At 39.8% G+C, this 20,099-nt stretch overlaps 1 protein-coding gene across 7 annotated transcripts in view; it reads left to right on the top strand.

The window, feature by feature from the left end:
* Positions 1–20,099, top strand: part of RHOT1 (ras homolog family member T1) — a 63,568-nt gene that overhangs the window by 26,373 nt on the left and 17,096 nt on the right. For all 7 annotated transcript variants that reach the window (XR_004381212.1, XM_032845395.1, XM_032845394.1 and 4 more), the window contains exons 7-17: positions 1,974–2,082; positions 2,396–2,497; positions 9,182–9,280; positions 9,817–9,925; positions 10,693–10,813; positions 13,028–13,112; positions 13,505–13,650; positions 14,627–14,727; positions 16,803–16,933; positions 17,591–17,674; positions 19,477–19,596. Coding sequence is in view for 6 of the 7 variants with exons in the window: in XM_032845395.1 (XP_032701286.1) it covers positions 1,974–2,082; positions 2,396–2,497; positions 9,182–9,280; positions 9,817–9,925; positions 10,693–10,813; positions 13,028–13,112; positions 13,505–13,650; positions 14,627–14,727; positions 16,803–16,933; positions 17,591–17,674; positions 19,477–19,596 (1,207 nt within the window). In the remaining variant the exon portion in view is untranslated. The remainder of the gene's footprint in view (positions 1–1,973; positions 2,083–2,395; positions 2,498–9,181; positions 9,281–9,816; positions 9,926–10,692; positions 10,814–13,027; positions 13,113–13,504; positions 13,651–14,626; positions 14,728–16,802; positions 16,934–17,590; positions 17,675–19,476; positions 19,597–20,099) is intronic.

The following is a 20,099-nucleotide window of genomic DNA, read 5'->3' on the forward strand; positions in this document are numbered from 1 at the left end:
GCTTGAGCTGTTTCCACGGGAGACTCTTCAGAGAAGGCAGTTTTTCTGGACTCTTTATCAAGCACCAGGTTGGACCCCTGATCTAAAAAAAATTAGTTTCACTATGACAGCTTCCTAAAATTCTGTGGCTAATTTTGTGGCCCTTTTGGTGTCCTCTGAAAGTAGCTTTTAACATTTGAAGATCAAATTGAGTTTTCTCAGATGTGGCTCCTCTTTTTTTTTTTCCCCCTCTCCAAATCATATGAGCATACTTCTTTTCTTTTTTTTCTTTCTTTTTTTTAAAAAGAGTTTATTTATTTATTTGACAGACAGATCACAAGTAGGCAGAGAGGCAGGCAGAGAGTGAGAGAGAAGCAGGCTCCCTGCTGAGCAGAGAGTCCCATGCGGGGCTTTATCCCAGGGCCCTGAGACCATGACCTGAGCTGAAGGCAGAGGCTTTAACCCACTGAGCCACCCAGGTGCCCCTGGAAATCAACTTTAGAAGCAGAACTGATAGGAACAAGTGGTAGTTTAGATATGGATCAAGCCCTGCATTAGTCAGGGTTAGCAGAGAGCCTATGTCTCCTTCTCTCTCTGCCTGCTGTTCTCCATGCTTGTGCTCACTCTCTCTGTCTCAAATAAATAAGATCTTTAAAAAAATATATATATATATACCTCAAATCTGAATACTTTCTCTCCATCTTTACTGTCCTAATCCACTACCACATTTTAAAAAGCTTTTTATTATTGAAAAAAATTCAGACACATACAAAAGTAGAGAAGATTGTCCAATGATTCACTCTGTATCTGTCACCGGCATCAACAGTTGTCAGTTCATGGCCAGTCTTGTTTCATTTCTTACTCCTCCCATTAGGATCGTTTTGAACAAATCATATTGTCAATATTTCAATCTGTATCTCCAAAAGGCAACATATGACTCGTTTTAAAATGTTGATCAGGGGCACCTGGGTGGCTCAGTGGGTTAAGTCTCTACCTTCAGCTCAGGTCATGATTTCAGGGTCCTGGGATCGAGTCCTGCATTGGGCTCTCTGCCCGGCAGGGGGCATGCTTCACCCTCTCTCTGCCTGCCTCTCTACCTACTTGTGATCTCTCTCTCTGTCAAATAAATAAAATCTTAAAAAAATAAAATAAAATGTTGATCAGATCATATTGTGTCCCTATTCCTAATTCTTCACTGGCTTCCTGTTTTACACTTAAAATAAAATGCACACTCCCTACTGCAGCTTATGTGTCTGGCCTTTGCTCCACTTTCCAGCCCCTTTACATACCTCTTTCCCTTTGCTTAGTACTCTCCACCCTCTATGATAGTTTTCTGTTCTTTGGACCCACCAGGGTGTGTTTTCAGTTTGAGCCCTTTGTGCACACTGTCCCTTCTTGCACAGCTCTTTCCTTCCTCTTCACAGGGCCCATTCCATCTCATCCTCTATTCCTTGGCTCAGATGCCACCTTGTCAGAGAGATTTTCTCCTGATTGCCATATAATTAGCCCCCTCCCATGACTATTCCATATCCCCCTATTTACTTACTTCATTGCACTTATGGAATTGGAAAGTGTATCATTTATTTGCTTATTGTCCATTTTCTGATTTTTCACTATTAGAATGGGCAGGGACCTTGTCTGTCTTGCTTCATGCTTAGAACAGTACCTGGCTTATAAGAAATACTCAGTAGGGGTGCCTGGTGGTTCAGTCAGAAGAGCACATGACTCTTAATCTCGGGGTCGTGAGTTCAAGCCCCAGGTCGGGTGTAGAGATTACTAAAGAAAATAAATTAACTTCCAAAATTTTTTTAAAAAGTACTTAGTAAATATTTGTTGAACATGAACATGCTGTCTAGGGGACTGGAACTGACTACAGTAGCAGGTTCATGTTGGGGGATTAAGTGAAGTTAATTAGAATGGTTATTATACACTTTAAAATAGATATTTTAGGTCTTCTGCTTTCCTTATTATTGCAATATATCCTGCTTTTTCAGGCTGCCTTTGATTTTGGTTGGGAACAAATCTGATCTGGTAGAATACAGTAGTATGGAGACCATCCTTCCCATTATGAACCAGTACACAGAAATTGAAACCTGTGTGGAGGTATGCCTTACCATTAGATTTAGAAATGTACTGCTGATGAATTCTCACTAAACTGTGGTTTAAAATAGGATGTGAGAAGGTGTGGGTTGGAATACATTTCCTGCTGTTTGTGAAGTCATGTAAACCAAATACAAAAGAGAATGCAGAATTGGCTTCTGAGTCATTTGTAGACATTAATACTGTGATTTCAACAAAGAAAAGTTTTTCTCTTTCTTCAAGCAATCTTGTTATTACTTTATATCGATAGTTTAAAAATTGTTTTTAGCTTCTGTCATTGCTTTCAGAATATAACATTTTAAACTTTTTTTTTCAGTGTTCAGCAAAAAACCTGAAGAACATATCAGAGCTCTTTTATTATGCGCAGAAAGCTGTTCTTCATCCTACAGGGCCCCTGTACTGCCCAGAGGAGAAAGAGGTAAACCCTTGCTCCCCAGGCTGTGGTAGTAGGGGCTGGAATATGTAGGTAGTAACTCTAGTAGTGATTTTTAGTAACTCTTGAGTATTCTTCTAAACTGCTGAAATTTAAATGTATTGTCTGTTAAACAATTAGGGGACTCCTGGGGGGCTCAGTTGGTTGGGCATCTGCCTTCGGCTTTGGTCATGATCACGGGGTGCTGGGATTGAGCCCTATATTGGGTTCCTTGCTTGGCAAGGAACCTTCCTTTTCCCTCTGCCTGCTCTGCATACTGTTCCCCCTGCGTGTGCTCTCTCTATTTCTGACAAATGAATGAATACAATCTTTAAAAAAAAAAAAAGTCCTTATCTTTAAAAAAAAAATCCAAAAACAATTTTTCTAGGTATTTCAAAGACATTCATGTTAAATACTGTGAATAGTATTCCAGGTCAAATAGTATTTCAGGAAATGCAGTTAAAACAAACAGCAGCGGGGGGCGCTTGGGTGGCTCAGTGGGTTAAAGCCTCTGCCTTCAGCTCAGGTCATGATCTCAGGGTCCTGGGATCAAGCCCCGAATCAGGCTCTCTGCTCAGCAGGGAGCCTGCTCCCCCTGACCCCCACCTGCCTCTCTGCTTACTTGTATCTCTCTCTCTCTCTCTGTCAAATAAATAAATAAATAGATAAATCTTTAAAAACAAATAGCAAAGTCTGAAGATTTACCTAATAGCCTACCTATTTTGCTAGTGTAAAGTTCACAGACTTAAAAACACACGAATGAAAACCTTGTGTAGGGGCTCCTGGGTTAAAGACTCTGCCTTCGGCTCAGGTCATGATCCCAGGGTCCTGGGATTAAGCCCTGCGTCAGGCTCTCTGCTTAGCAGGGAGCCTGCCTCTCTGCCTACTTGTGATCTCTCTCTGTCAAATGAATGAATAAAATCTTAAAAAAAAAAAAAAAAAAAAGAGAAAACCTTGTGTAATCAATTTACACGGGTACAGCATGTAACACAATTTGAATAATCCTTTTTGTTTCATAGCTAAAAAACAGTAATATCTAAAATTTAGCAATATTTGCTATAGACTTTTGTCTTTTTTTTTTAATATTTTATTTATTTATTTGACAGACAGAGATCACAACTAGGCAGAGAGGCAGGCAGATAGAGAGGAAGGGAAGCAGGCTCCCCACTGAGCGGAGAGCCCGATGCGGGGCTCAATTCCAGGACCCTGGGTTCATGACCTGAGCCGAAGGCAGAGGCTTCAACCCACTGAGCCCCCAGGCGCCCCATAGACTTTTGTCTTTTTAAGAGAACTTATGTATTTGTTTTTTAATTCCAGTATAATTAATGTACAGTGATATATTAGTTTCAAGTATACAATACAGTGATTCAGAAGTTCTTTATGTTACTCCGTACTCATCATAGTAAATGTACCCTTGGGGTGCCTGGGTGGCATCAGTTAAGCGTCTGCCTTTGGCTTGTGTGATGATCCCTGGGTCCTGGGATTGAGCCCTGCATCTGGCTCCCTGCTCAATGGGGATTCTGCTTCTCCCTGCCCCTCTGCCACTCCCCCTGCTTGTGCTCTCACATGCTCTCTTTATCTCTGTCATATAAATAAATAAAATATTTTAAAATGAATGGTTGAATGAATGAACCCTTAATCCCCTTCACCTATTTGCCATAGACTTTTTTTTTTAAGATTTATTTATTTATTTGAGAGAGAGAGCAAGAGACCATGCATGGGTGTGCACTCACTCCCGAGCTGGGGAGAGGGGCAGAGGGAGAGGAGAGAGAGAATCCTCAAGCAGACTCCACACTAAGCAGAGAGCCTGATGCGGGGCTCAATCCCAGGACCCTGACATCATGACCTAAGCCGAAACTAAGAGTCGGCCACTCAACTGACTGAGCCACCCAGGTGCCCCTGCAATAGACTTGTACAGATATACCACATTTTGTTTATCTGTTCATCTGTTGATTGACATGTGGGTTGCTTCCATTTTTTGATTATTGTGAATAGAGCTGCTATTAACATTCATACAGAAGTTTGAATACCTCTTTTGATTTCTTTTAGATGTCTATTGAGGAGTGAATTGCTAGGTCACATGCTAGTTCTCTTTAACTTATTTGGAATCCCCAAACTGAATGGCAGGTTCCAATTTCTCCATGTCTTTGCTATGTCAGTACCTGTTATTTTCCTATGTGTATGTGTGTGTGTGTCTGTGTACACACTTTATAACAGCCATCCTAGTGATGGTTGTTTTGATTTGCATTTTGCTGATAACTTAATGATGTTGAACATCATGTGCTTATTGACTATTGTATATGGAGAAATGTTTATTTCAGTTTTTGCCCATGTCTTAATTGAATTACCCTTTTAAAAAAAAAGATTTATTTATTTGACAGAGAGAGAGAGAGAGAGAGAGATGACAGGCAGAGAGGCAGGCAGAGATGGGGGGAGAAGCAGGCTCCCTGCTGAGCAGAGAGCCTAATGTGGGACTTGATCCCAGGACCCTGAGATCATGACCTGAGCTGAAGGCAGAGGCTTAACCCACTGAGCCACCCAGGCGCCCCTGAATTACCTTCTTATTGTTGAGTTTTTTAAAAAAAAAGTTGCACATTTTTTCCAGGGAAAGTTTATAGTATCGGTGAGTGGCTGCCAGGCTTTGGCTTATGGACCAAATTGGCCTGCCACCTGTTTTTGTACAGCCTGTGAGCTAAGAATTTATTTACTACACGTTTTTCACTGTTTGGGAAAAAAAATATGAAGAAATAATATTTTGTTATATGGGAAAATTCGATGACTTTCCAATTTCATCGTTCATGAATAACATTTTCCTGTGACACGGCCATACTTGTCCTTTTCTGTTTGTCTGTGACTGCTTTCGTGCTGCAGAGGCCCCAGTAGCTGCGGCAGAGCCCTCGTGTGGTGTGCTCCCCTCCCCCTGCTGTGTGCGCACCGCTGAGCGCGCCGACGCCGTTATGACTTAACGACGCCGTTATGACTTAACCGCATGAGTACCGTGGGCACCAGCACCTGAGCATCTTAGTGTTTTATCATCTGTGCATTACCTATGTGCCAGAACAAAAGAAATGGATGGCAAAGCAGACAGATTTTCCGAGCTCAAACTCCAGTTCTCGCATCGTTTTTTTTTGTTGTTGTTTTTTAAAGATTTTATTTATTCGACAGAGAGAGAGATAACAAGTAGGCAGAGAGGCAGGCAGAGAGAGGGGGAAGCAGGCTTCCCGCAGAGCAGAGAGCTCAATGCGGGGCTTGATCCCAGGGCCCTGAGACCATGACCTGAGCCGAAGGCAGAGGCTTTAACCCACTGAGCCACCCAGGCGCCCCTTGAATTGTTTTTGTTGGGGGAAACTTGATGCAAATGCAAAGGAGATTTCCATGTTTGTAACCCATTTGACTGTGCACTTGAGCTTCCACCCAACCTTCAGTCGGAACTGATTAGTCTGTAGTGTAATGACGTGCTAAGAGGAAAATATCAAGAAAAGAATCTAATTTTATAAGTGCCTTCAAAGCAGTTAATGTGCTCCATTAAAATGCTCTGTTTATGGATATGTGTCAGTATTGGCCATATGGATCTACAAAATGATTTTCAAAGATGAAATATGTGAAATCTCATTGCAGATCAGCATTAACAGATGAACATCTTCAGTCTTCATGATGGAGAACACTAACTGAACCCTAATTAAAACGTTATTCCTCCAAAAAGAATTCTGTTTTTCTTAGTAGTAGACCTGTATAGCAAATATATACTCCATTATTGTTACATTTTGAATTCTGTCAATAAAAACTTGATGGAAATTTGATTCTCTTTTGCTATATAAGATAGAAGTACCTACATGAGGGGTGCCTGGGTGGCTCAGTGGGTTGAGGCCTCTGCCTTTGGCTCGGGTCATGGCCCCGGGGTCCTGGCATGGAGCCCCAAGTCCAGCTCTCTGCTCAGCGGGGCGCCTGCTTCCCCTTCTCTCTCTCTGCCTGCCTCTCTGCCTACTAGTGACCTCTGTCAAATAAATAAATAAAACCTTTTTTAAAAAGTAATAAATAAATACCTACATGATATTCTTGATTTTGCCTATTGGCCCCCAAAGCCTAAAGTACTTGCTGTGCGGCTCTTCACAGAAAAAGTGCTGACCCCGGTATAAGTAATTAATCTGAGTTATCCTTTAATCTGACCCTGATTTACTTTTCCTTAATCCTGGTTTACTGTTCCATCATTGGAGTGCTTCCTAGTTTACTCTTAGTCCAGTATTTCCCTAATTTACCTCATAATAGTTACTAGGCACACTTGTTAAAAACACCAATTCCATTCTGATTCAGCCAGGTACATTATCTTATGCTCAAGGAAATTTGGGAAAGTCTCATACTATGCAGATTTACCTGAGGCCTTGGCCTAGGTAAATTAAATCCCCTCTATTGGTTTGTTCTCAGTGCTTTAATTGCTGCTTTTTTCCTAGGCCTATTATTAGTTCTCCTAATCTGCTTATCGTCCCTGCTCCTTCCCTAGACTGAGACTAAAACTTTTGCCACCATCTGTTACTTGTTTCTTAGGGGGACCTGCCTGAGGTAAAATGTGAAACTATTAGAGACTAAACCTTGTCTTAGACAAGTATAAACTTTGTGTCTAAGCTTATACCAGAACCATTTTTGTAGATGACAATAATAAACTCTTTTTTTTTTTTCTGTCCTAAGTAAACTCTATACCCAGCATGAGGCTGGAAGTCATGACCCTGAGATCAAGAGCTGCACCCTCCTCCAGCTGAGCCAGCCAGGTGCCCCAACAATAAACTTTTAGCACAGGGGGCAGGTGGGTGGCTCAGTAGGGTGAGCCTCCTGCTCTTGATTTCAGCTCTGGGTTATGAGATCTAGCCCTAGTCCAGCTCTGAGCTCAGCACAGAGCCTCCTTAAGATTCTCTCTCTCCCTCTACCCCTCACCCCAGGTCGTGGGCTCACACGTGTGTACATGCTCTCTCTCTCTCAAAAATAAATAAATGTAAACAGAAAAACCTTTTAACACAGATTTGAGGTAGAATCATTAAAAAAAAATACTAAATATTAAAGCCTGATGATTAATTCAAAATTAATTCCAGTGATGATGGACTCTGTATGGCCCATGGAGTCCTTGCTTACCTAATAATGAAAAAGATGTGACTTGTATGATAATGTTTATTGTGTGAGGGGTTCAGCTACTCAATGCAAAATGAATTTTTTGTTACTGTTAAATTTTTTACAGCCTTGTTGAGATATAATTCTTTTTTTTTTTTTTGAAGATTTTATTTATTTATTTGTCAGAGAGAGAGAGCACGCACAAGCAGATAGAGTGGCAGGAAGAGGCAGAGAGAGAAGCAGGCTTCCTGCTGAGCAAGGAGCCCGATGTGGGACTCGATCCTAGGATATTGGGATCATGACCCAAGCCGAAGGCAGCAGCTTAACCCACTGAGCCACCCAGCCACCCCGAGATAGAATTCTTAATACATTTTAAACATAGTCAGATTTTGGTGTTATATTTTAAAGTAGTTACTATTTAAATACCTTATTGAGCCAATAGCTTAGACCACTTTAGCTTCCTTTTTTTTATTTTAAGATTTTATTTACTTTTTTTTTTTACTTATTTTAAATTTTTATTTAAGATTTTATTTACTTGTCAGAGAAAGAGCACAAGCAGGGGGAGCGGCAGGCAGAAGGAGGAGCAGGCTTCCTGCTCAGCAAGGAGTGTAGTGAAAGACTGGATCCCAGGATGCTGGGATCATGACCTGAGCCGAAGGCAGGCACTTAAACGACTGAGCTACCCAGGCATCCTAGACCACTTTAGCTTCTGATGCATTTCAAACTTTAATGAAAATTGCATCATTTCATTTTTCTTCAAATTACCTTTTTTTAAAAAAAGATTTTATTTATTTATTTGACAGAGAGAGATCACAAGTAGGCAGAGAGGCAGGCAGAGAGAGTGGGGGAAGCAGGCTCCCTGCTGAGCAGAGAGCCCGATGCAGGGCTTGATCCCAGGACCCTGAGATGAGCTGATCTAAAGGCAGAGGCCTAACTCTCTGAGCCACCCAGGCGCCCCAGGATATCATCTTTATTAATTGTGAATATCTAATATTAGGATCACATTTATAGAAGTTATATCTTACCATTCTTTAAGTAAAAAATCACCCATAATTGTAGACTTTCTAGCTTATGGCTCATTTAATACTCTTTTTTCTTTTTTTAAGAAAAAAAAGAGATTTTATTTATATATTTGACAGAGAAAGAGAACAAGCAGGGGGACCAGGAGAGGGAGAAGCAGGCTCCCCATTGAGCAGAGAGCCCTATGCGGGGCTCAATCCCAGGACCCTGGGATCATGACCTGAGCCAAAAGCAGATGCTTAACAACTGAGCCACCCAGGCGCCCCTCAGAATTATTCTTTTTTTTTTTCTTTTTAATATTTTATTTATTTATTTGACACAGAGAGAGATCACAAGTAGGCAGAGAGGCAGGCAGAGAGAGAGGGGGAAGCAGGCTCCCCGCTGAGCAGAGAGCCTGATGCGGGGCTCGATCCCAGGACCCTGAGATCATGACCTGAGCTGAAGGCAGAGGCTTTAACCCACTGAGCCACCCAGGCGCCCCAGAATTATTCTTAACATTACTTATGAAAGTCATATTTTGAATTCCCAACTATCTTGATTAACATAATTGTTTCTTTTCTCAATGATGTATAGATGAAACCAGCCTGTATAAAAGCCCTCACCCGCATATTTAAGATATCTGATCAAGATAATGATGGCACTCTCAATGATGCCGAACTCAACTTCTTCCAGGTAGCCCTCTTCTTCAGGCTTTTCTATATCTTGGGGGGGTTTCTTGTTGAGAAAAGTTCTAACAATATTATTAGCTTAAACAATGTTATGTTGATAAGCATGTCTCTTTCATGTGAAACTGTCTTTCCCATCAAGCTAGCTAAGTCTTTACCTGGGGTATAAAACTCTCTTACGCACAGGAATTGAGGGGACTCTTGGACCGTGTGTCATTTCATGGGATACAGTGGATGCATTAAAGATGACTTGAAGTTTGAACTCCGAGTTATCTTTTCTTTCTTGGTTTTGTATAACATGGGTACACAAAGAGCTCTGTGTTTTAGAAATGCTATAGAGAGAGTAGGGAAGGTTTCTTTCCTTCTACATATGACATGTTTTAAATAAATAACGCAAAGCAGAGATGATCCTATTCTAATTTAGAATTTGGTTTGTTGTTGTTATTACAACAGATTTAATGTTGTTTTGTAGAATAATGTTTTATATTATGTGTGGTTTTAATGCTGTTTTGTTTTTAAATTTATTTTTACGTTTTTTACTAGAGAATTTGTTTCAATACTCCGTTAGCTCCCCAAGCTCTGGAAGATGTCAAGAATGTAGTCCGAAAACATATAAGTGATGGTGTGGCTGACAGTGGATTGACATTGAAAGGTGAGTGGATGGTATTTTCCCGCCTTTTAAACTTGATGTTTTCAAACTTTGGCATAAGGTGAAGGTCTTAGCATTATGTATACTTTAAGAGGAAATATAAGTATTTACTGATAGGCTTAAGATCTAACTTGGTTATTAAAGAGTTAGAAGAGATAAGCCATTGATGGAGATAATTATCCTTACTGTCAGCATAAATTAGAGGTGGGGAAATTGCTCAGATCTTAGGGAATGCAGAGGTCCATCTGAGGGGCTGAGATTTTTGGGACAAATTTATCTTAAAATTCTTACTATGTAAAAGCATCCTTTAAGTATAAATTATTTTCAAGGCAGACATTTTGTCTACCAGTCACATTTACCAAGTACAGAATGTTCCTTATAGAACATATTGTAGAGCCACAGTGAAATAAGAGATGAAATTGAAAACCACTGTTTTCCATTATAGAAATGAGTTCAAAAATCTTTAAAACAACTTCATTTATTTTTATCATGTAACTGGGAATGTCAGTGTATTCCTTGGGATGCATTTTTGGCCCTTTTATCCATTGCTCTTTCTTGCTGACTTGGGTGTATATGGGAAAGGATTCTGAAGTCAGCTCTGTTTCATTGACAGATTTATGAACTTTGTTTTGATTTGACCTTTGGTGTGCAAAGCTGTATGCCTATGTTCATGATTCTAGCTCTTGCCATTACATGTTACATGCTTTTCTCCCTTATGACTTTGTACCCTTATTCACATCTCCTGTACTTACTGATTTATTTTATTTCAGGTTTTCTTTTTTTACATACACTTTTTATCCAGAGAGGGAGACATGAAACTACTTGGACTGTGCTTCGACGATTTGGTTATGATGATGATCTGGATTTGACACCCGAGTATTTATTCCCCTTGTATGTACCTTTGGCTTTCTAATTGAGTTTGCCTGCCAAGTATTTTTAAAATTTTATTTAGCGCACAGCTTAGGTAGGCTTTGAGCTACTCAGATCTAATTTAGACTTATAGAGCGGTTTACAGCAGGATTTGTCAACCTTGGCACTATTGACGTTTTGGACCAGACAGTTCTTTGATGTAGAGTCTGCCCTGTGTCTTATAGGATGCTTAGCACATCCTTAGTTGCCAGTAACACCTCCTCCCCCAGCTCTGACAACTGAACATGTCCAGTGTCTCTAGAAGTTGCCAAATGTTCCTTCAGGAATGAAATCATCCCCAGTTGAGAGCCCCTGATTTATAGCATGGCATAAATTTTTCCTCCTCTTCTCATGGGGAATAAGAGTATCTTTTTTTACTCATCTTACTGAGGAAGGAGATGACAGATGCTGGACAGACTTGCATTTGGAGTCAAGACGTCAAGAGTATATTGGTTCACTTCTTTCCCTTAGTCCTTTTCCTCTGTAAGTCTTACAGCCTTTTCTTAGCTCTGGACGAAAGAAGTTAATATTTCCTAAATAGCCTGTTAAGGAGTTTTGTGGTTCTGTTTGTGGTTGTTTTTCTCTGAGAATGCTGTGTGTCAGTTGTGTTTGTTTAAAACAGAGCCGGTGTCATCTGAAACAGGAGACTGCTTTGCCATGTATTGCTTGTCCCGTACCCTAGGGAGGGAGGCTTTTCAGGAAAGTGACATCCCCTTATCTGGCCTTTTGGGTCTTCAGCCCTTCTTCTCTACTTTCCCTTGGCACATTATCTTCATATTGTCCCTTTTTCTTTTAGCATAGCACCCCTAGCTGTCTATGTAAGGGTTCAGAAAGACTCTTGTTTTTTTCATTTATCATCATCGTGGAGAAAGCAGTGTTCTTTCTGGTCCATGAATCAGGTCTAAGTTGAAACTTCTCTTGTTGGTTACTAAATCTTGGCTTAAGGAATTTCCCAAAGTTTTGAGCAAAAAGTGCATTGAATGAATGAATTTGTCCCAGGACCTTTGTCAGGTTTTCTTTTCTGTGCCATTAACATGGATAGGTAAATTCTACAGGAAGTTGCTTATTACTTTCTTAAGTAAGACAGTAAGAATACTCCAGTAAGAAAACTTGCTTAGGGCTTTGTGGCTCACACTAACAATTCTCGGTTTCTTTATGCTGTCTGCCTTTCGTTTTCCATAGAATAGCCTCGTAGAGCTACCACTTGAATCTCTCTAGCCTTCTTATTAAACTGTCTCCTTCTGTCCTTCATACTGCTACTAGATTAGTAGATATATAAATACAGATTTGCCCATGTCACTTCCCATAGAGCCAGGATAAAGCTCAGGCTTCTTAACATGTTACACAAGGTCATTCATGATCTGCTCTGCTCATGCTTCACTTCCTGCCTTCATTCTAAAAGTAAATACTACTACTAAACTGCTTACAGTCTACCAATCATCTGTTGTTTTGGACTCCAGGCTTTTGCCCAGGGATTCTCACTTTTTCCCTCTCTCTCTCCCAACCTAATTATTGCCTTTTATCCTTCAAGTCTGCAAGTCAGGTGATAGTGTCTGTGACACCTTCCCACCCCCATGCCAGAGATGTCCTTTTCCGTGTGGGCCCCCGTAGCGTCCTTGTTACCCATATCCACCACTTGCCTCATTCTGTTGCCGTAGTGAGATTGTCTGTGGTCCGTCTCCTACTTAAATGTGGTTCCCTAGGGGTAGGGAGCCTGTCTTGTTTTTGTGTACTAGGGACACTAGCTTTGTGCACTAGCTCAGTGCCTTTGATTGAACTGAACTTAGGATGGGTCAAAGGACAAATCAGGCAGAAATAACCTCTTTCCATCATTTTCAGCTCATTATAATGTTGACAGAAGCCATAGTTATGACTTACAGTTTGTTTACAAGAAGAGCAAACCCATTACAGGGTAATCGGTGTTACTTGTAAAATTTTTATTTCAACCTGCCCTTCAGAAATTTAAGAAAATTTCGTATGTCAGGTCAGAATGAGTGGTACTGCCGCTCTTGTGAGGATGGCCATTCTGCCCCATTGACTTTCCCTGGGAAGGTCTAAGTGGCTTCAGCAATGGTATTTTATAGATGCTGTCATCCCACTAAAAAAGACTTGTTGCAGTTTTATATTTGTTTCTTAAATTAATTTTAATACTTGGTTAATGATTTATTTTACTCTTAAACTTTCTTTTGTCAATAGGCTAAAAATACCTCCTGATTGCACTACTGAATTAAATCATCATGCATATTTGTTTCTGCAGAGCACCTTTGACAAGCACGATTTGGTAAGCTTTTAGCCACAGTTTGCCATGATTGTAATAATATTTTTTTGGTAAATGATTTGACTCTGTTCCTTAAGCGAGGGGATGCTCATGTCACATAGACAAAAATTGCTCAAACTTCTTAAGCTAGACTAGCAAAAGTTCTATTTATTTTATTATTTTCTCTTATTTTATTATTTTCTTCTAGCTTACCCCTGAGGACACTCCACTGAAAAAATCTAGTTTCTGATGGATTCTTATATAGGTTTTCTTAATATGTGAGAGGAATTTTCTTCAGAAAATGTAAAATTTCATTTGTTTTTAGAAGCGTAGCTTTACTAGGCTGGGGGCTCTGTGTGTGGGAATTATTCTCTTAGATATCTAAACATTTTGTATACTTCTTTGTGTATCCTCAGGATAGAGACTGTGCTTTGTCACCTGATGAGCTTAAAGATTTGTTTAAAGTTTTCCCTTACATACCGTGGGGGCCAGATGTGAATAACACAGTTTGTACAAATGAAAGAGGCTGGATAACTTACCAGGGATTTCTTTCCCAGTGGACGTGAGTACAGAGCTCACCTGTTTTCCTTTAGTTACAGCCAGTTTAAAATTACGACGTGTCACATTCATCATTCTGTAAGTTGGTTAGGTCTTACCGAATGCTTCAGTCATAACTGCCTGTGGGCAGGATTTATAGTGCTGCTGCTGTGTCTACGATGAACTTTAGATGTTCTGTCAATGTATCAGGAAGCTTGTGTTTGCTTTTGGATGATGTACAGGGAAACAGTAATAAGTCTCTCATCAAAACTGAACTAGATTTTAATGCTTTTTTGATTGAAGGAGTTGGAAACCTCATTGCTATTACACAGTTCTTACACTTCCAGAATATGGGGAGAGCATGTTTTACTTGATGCTGAACACTTGAGGGGTTTTTTTGGTGGTGGTTTGTTTTTACTGTTCTTCTTAATGGGGGTTCCTCTACGGTCTACTCACAGCGTAGTTGGCATTGTATCCAGGGCACTAAGGACATCCTCTGGTCGCCCATGATGATAATCACTACTTAAGCCTTGGTGAGACTAACTTTCCCAACACCAGGGACTGTTCCTTTTTCACGTCACAAGAAGGCTTAACTAATTTCAAGTGCCTTTCAGTTATTTTTACGCCTTTTGCAAACCTTTTCAGATTTAATTATCAGGTCTGCAAGCCTCCAGTATTTGCAGTACGCTGTGTCTCTTGGGAAGTGGCCAATATAAAATATCCTTACTGTAGATTTTACCAGCATCTCATTGCTCATCTCTGCATAGGTATAGGAATCCCATTCTACCCCTGCCGGTCTTGCATCCCCTCCCTCTCTTCTCTTCCTGAAAAATGGCGGTGTAGGGAAACCCATGGTTGGGCACATGGGAAATTAAAAGAAGTGTGACAGAAATTATCTGGGTCTGGTGGTAAGATTATGTGAGCTGTTGGGATTTTTTTTTTTTTTTTCCTATAAATGGTCTTTAGGAACTTTTTGCATGTCCACCTCCTCCCTTTCTTAGGCTCACGACCTACTTAGACGTCCAGCGATGCCTAGAGTATTTGGGCTATCTAGGCTATTCTATATTGACAGAGCAAGAGTCTCAGGCTTCCGCCATTACAGGTAAGTATCGGGATAGTATGCAGTTCATGCTAAGAAACATTTTTTAAATATTCCGGGTTCGTGTGTGAAAAGGGTGAAAATAAACTCCTCTTCATTAGTCTTCCATGATTGTCCTCTGTTCTCTCAGTCATTTGGTCATTTCTTTTGAGTTCAGAGGCTTGATTTTACTGTTAAGAAAGAAAGAGTATGGGCACCTGGGTGGCTCAGTTGGTTAAGTGTCTGTCTTCAGCTCAGGTCATGATCCCAGAGTCCTGGGATCGAACCCCAAGTCAGGCTCCCTGCTCAGCAGTGGGTCTGCTTCCTCTTCTGTCCCTCACCCCTCTCTTACTCTTTCTCTCTTATATAAATAAATAAAATATTTTTAAAAAAATACTTAAAAAAAAAAAAAAAAGGAAAGAGAAGAGGTTTTACTTCTAGCTTACCCCTGAGGACACTCCACTGATGAACATCAGGGAGGGCTATGGGCATTAAATGTATTTTAATGTGCCAGTTTATCTTGTCTTTTCATTTTCTTTAGACATTAAAAATAATACCTATTAACACATAATCCCAATACTGAACTAATTGTGTATCTCTTGGTTTTGTAACCATTTTCTACATTAGGAAATCTTTCCCAGACTTTATAATTCTTGCTAGGCAGTGTGCTCCGCTTAAAGAATACCCATAGGTATGGAAATAACAAATTAGGGGATGGATTGTTTCAAGATTTTCTTATATCCCAGTTGGTAGGGGGAAATGCCATATCTTACAGGAGGTCCTAGCATAAGAAGACAATCATTTTGTTTCTTTTTAAGATTTTGTTTATTTAAGAGAGAGCAAGAAAGAGAGCGAGAGAGAGAGTATGAGCAGGGGGGCAGGCAGAGGGAGAGGGAGAAGCAGACTCCTCACTGAGCAGGGAGCCCGAAGCAGGGGTCAGTCCCAGGACCCCGGGACCATGACCTGAGCTGAAGGCAGATGCTTAACCCACTGAGTCACCCAGGCACCCCAAAGACAATCACCGACAGAGCAAGTATCCTTGAAAGTAGTTAACCCATTAGACAGTATTTAATTCAGCACCAAAGAGCAAGAAACGAATTCCTAGCTAGCAGGAGGTTCTTTCACTCTCACAAAATATTGTGGCCATCTTGCTCTGTCAATAAGTATAGTTTTATGTATCTTTTTTTTTTTTTAAGATTTTATTTATTTATTTGACAGACAGAGATCACAAGTAGGCAGAGAGGCAGGCAGAGAGAGAGAGGAGGAAGCAGGCTCCCCGCTGAGCAGAAAGCCTGATGCGGGACTCGATCCCAGGACCCTGGGATCATGACCTGAGTCGAAGGCAGAGGCTTTAACCCACTGAGCCACCCAGGCGCCCTAGTTTTATGTATCTTTAATGTTCAGTAGTGTGTCATCATAAGGATGTTATGTAACTTATTTAACTGTCCCATGATTGTTGTATGTTTTTTTATCATTTTCAGCTTTTGGCTACCATAAATAGTGCCTCTGGTGAGTTTTGTTATAGTTGAATTTTGGGGTACAGCTTAAGGAGGTCTCTTTACCTCTGGAAGAGAGGTGCCCTTGCTCTGCTGTTGGAGCATTGGTTTCTGTTCTGCCTCTTTTACAGATTTACATTTGAAAGCCAGTGAACCCCAGAGTGCATATCCCTTACCCATTTACAAATTCAAGAGTGTGCAGATTAGAGATAGCATCTTTTAATTTGTAATTTATTGTGACATTTATTACAGAAGAAAGTAGATGGGACATAACGTTGGCTATGTTCACTGTAATTTTCATTCATTTTTAGGGTATAATTTTGCTTATGAAAGTGTGCTACTTATTTCGTGATGAATAAATGTCATTTGGTTACCAGAAGTTGTCTTTACAGCCAGCTTTCCGAAATACATCTTTTCTACCAAGTGAAGCCCTCCCGTATATGTAGTGCTTGATCTCACATACAGCATGGCTCTTGCACAGGGTGTCTGTTTATTCATCATACCCTTCATAAAAATGAGAAATCCCGTATACTGTTTCGCAGGAAGTGAAATGGAGGTGCAGCGAGTCTCAATGGTACATGATTATTTTTTCTTTCTTCTTAGTAACAAGAGATAAAAAGATAGACCTTCAGAAAAAACAGACTCAAAGAAATGTGTTCAGATGTAATGTAATTGGGATGAAAAACTGTGGGAAGAGTGGCGTTCTTCAGGCTCTTCTTGGAAGAAACTTAATGGTGAGAATTCTCAGATAATAGAGCTTTATCCAACAGATTTGTATAGTCACGAGTTGACATGAGTTTTTCATAGCCACTAAGTCTCGTAGATGATGGCTGGAGCTCAGCGGCCTGTGTACATTAGTGAAGGGCAATCTGAGGGTAACAACGATCCTGTTGAACTGCCTTTGTCTTCGTTTCGTTGGTGTGAGCTGTCATTTGCCTTTTTTCCTCGGCAGTATTTAGGCGGGTGTTGAGTGAATACATATGTGGAAGCACCTGCCATGGCGCTTGGCATGAAGCGAAGTACAGTAAATATTTCCGATTGAGTCCTGTATCTATTTCTGGATGTGTCTCCAGATGGGTCTCATGTCAGACCAAATCATAGTGTAAGGAGAATTGCTAGCAGGTAGCTCTGTACTACATGTTCAGTAATGTAGTTTCCTTCCTTTTCAGCTGCTCCTTTACTTTATGCAGAACAAATGCATCTTTTGTCTTAGACCTCAAGAACTAAGAAACAAAATCAATGTCCCCTTTGTACTGATAAATAATACATAGTGTAGGGAAGAATGCCCTTTTATTTATAACACACCCATACATACATGCAGAGTGGGTGTTGATGAAGACTCGGTACTGTAATTTCTTACTGTCAATATTGAGACTTTTGGTTGTTTTCAGAGGCAGAAGAAGATTCGCGATGATCATAAATCCTACTATGCGATCAACACTGTTTATGTGTATGGACAAGAGAAATACTTGTTGGTAAGAAATTCTCTGGCATATAAAGATTACTAATTGTTAGGTATATTTTTATATGACTCTTTGAAAACATAATTGCATTTAATATAATGGCTATATGTAGAACTTACGTGATTTTATTTTCTTTCACCTGGTTTATTCACTGGAATTAATTTTAATTCCCCTGATGGGTGTGGTGATCACATGGGCGTAGATATAAGTGAAAGTTAATCTATTCGTTTGCTTAATTATGTATTATACACAATAGAAAGTAAAAACAACAAAAAAAACCCTTCTCTTTCCTCTTTCTTCCACTTTTCTTTAAAAAAGATCTTTTTTTCCTCTACTGTTGACTGGAAATTAATATGAAAACATCACTGCAGGTGCCTGGTAGTTTGTCTATACTCTGAATCGAGTTTCATCTATTTAGCAGAGAGGAGTATAGTTAACAAATGTGTTAGTCTAAAAGCATGGATGAAAGAAGTGTATGACTGAAAAGACTTTGAAATACAGTAGAAAGAGATTATGTGTTCTTCTTGGATCCAGTCGCAGTTTGATTCGAACCCTGATTAGCTGTGTGACCTCAGGCAAGTGGCTTCTTCTCTCTGAGCCTGACTTTCTTAATAAGCTAGCTAATCTGAGGAGCTCCTAACAAATAATAGCTACCAGAAAAAGCTCATTTCCTTCCTTTTTCTTTTTGGAAATAGTTTGTTCTGCTAGACAGATGAACACATTGAATTTCATACAATTTTCCCTCTTTATGATAAACGTTTTTTTGTCAGTTTCTAATTTAACCTTGTTTATCTCCCATTCTTCTCCTGTTAAGTATAGTTCTACTTAACTGCGTACTCAGTAAATATAGCTGACTGTGAATATTCCTGTTTTTATTCTTATACTCTCTGTAAATTGGTATCTGTCATGCCTCTGACTATCCGTGCTGTGTTTTATTTGGAAAATATCAAGTCACTTCTGACCTTGTACTTCCTTCTTCTTGACATAGGTGCACTGCCTTAAATAACTCAGTAGTACTGAATTTTACTCTTGCTGGATCATTGTCATAGGGGTGACATTTCTCTAGACGTTTTATAATAAACATTAAAAAAGAGTAGGCAGGGTTGCTGGGGGGAGGGGGGTTGGGGGGGGTGGGATTATTATGGACATTGGGGAGGGTATGTGCTATGGTGAGTGCTGTGAAGTGTGTAAACCTGGCGATTCACAGACCTGTACCCCTGGGGAAAAAAATATATGTTTATAAAAAATAAAATTAAAAAAAATAATAATAAATAAACACAACAACATTAAAAAAAAAAAAGTAGGCAGGAAAAAAAAAAGAGTAAGCAGTGGAGTAGAACAAAATGACCTTAGTGTAAAGAGTCTTTTTCTTTGTTTCCTTTTTGTTGTCGTTTTTGTTTTTTTTAAATTGGTAAGGAGAAAAGGTGGTCTGGTAGAAAGAAAATAGACTTGAAATCATATTTGAGTTCAAATTTTGGTCTGATGACTTGCTAGATGTGTTATCTTAGGCAGTTGACTTAATCTGTTTAGCCTGTTATCTTACCTGTGTAGAAAATGTGCGTAAACGGCCTGCCTAGAGCAGGTCAGTCGCTAAAATGTTTGCTCCTGGAAAACCTTAATCACCGTCAGTCCACAAAATCAGAAGCTACTTGTTGATCTACACTTCCCATCTCTAAAAATAGCCTGAGAAGTTATGCTTAACTTCTTTTAGAAGTACTTTATTTGGAAGTCAAGCAATAATAACACATCGTGACTTTAATGAAACATCAATATTACAATATTAATGTTTCTTATTATCTTTTTCTTTTTACAAGTTACATGATATCTCCGAATCAGAATTCCTAACTGAGGCTGAGATTATTTGTGATGTTGTGTGCCTGGTATATGACGTCAGTAACCCCAAATCCTTTGAATACTGTGCTAGGATTTTTAAGGTTTGTTGTTCTTTTGGTCTGTAACTGTTGGTTTGGGCTGTAACTTTATATGGAGTTAATGGAATTATATAATGTGATGTTTTCTAACTAGGGAGATGTAAGAAAATCACTTGCAGAGCTTTTGAAAAATACATTTGTCTCCCATCGTTAAAGGTTTTGATTTCGTTCTGAGGTGGTGGAGTCTAAGACTTCTGTATTTTAAAAACATTTTTTTCCCAAAAATAAATAGATACATACATACATACAAATAACAATTTTTTTCCACATGTGACTCTGATGTGCATCCATAGTTAAGAACCTCTGTATTACTGGAAGGTCTTCTTGGCCATTAGGAATCCACATGGAGAGGTGCCACACTGGCTCAGTCAGTGGAGCACATGACTCTTCATCTTGGGGTTGTGAGTTTGAGCCCCATGCTGGGTATAGAAATTACTTAAAAATAATATCTTTTAGGGGTGGCTGGGTGGCTCAGTCATTAAGTGTCTGCCTCTGGCTCGGGTCGT

This window comes from Lontra canadensis, unplaced genomic scaffold (genome assembly GCF_010015895.1).
Source record: "Lontra canadensis isolate GAN:19392208 unplaced genomic scaffold, GSC_riverotter_1.0 scaffold163, whole genome shotgun sequence".
In the NCBI taxonomy this organism is placed as follows: Eukaryota; Metazoa; Chordata; class Mammalia; order Carnivora; family Mustelidae; genus Lontra; species Lontra canadensis.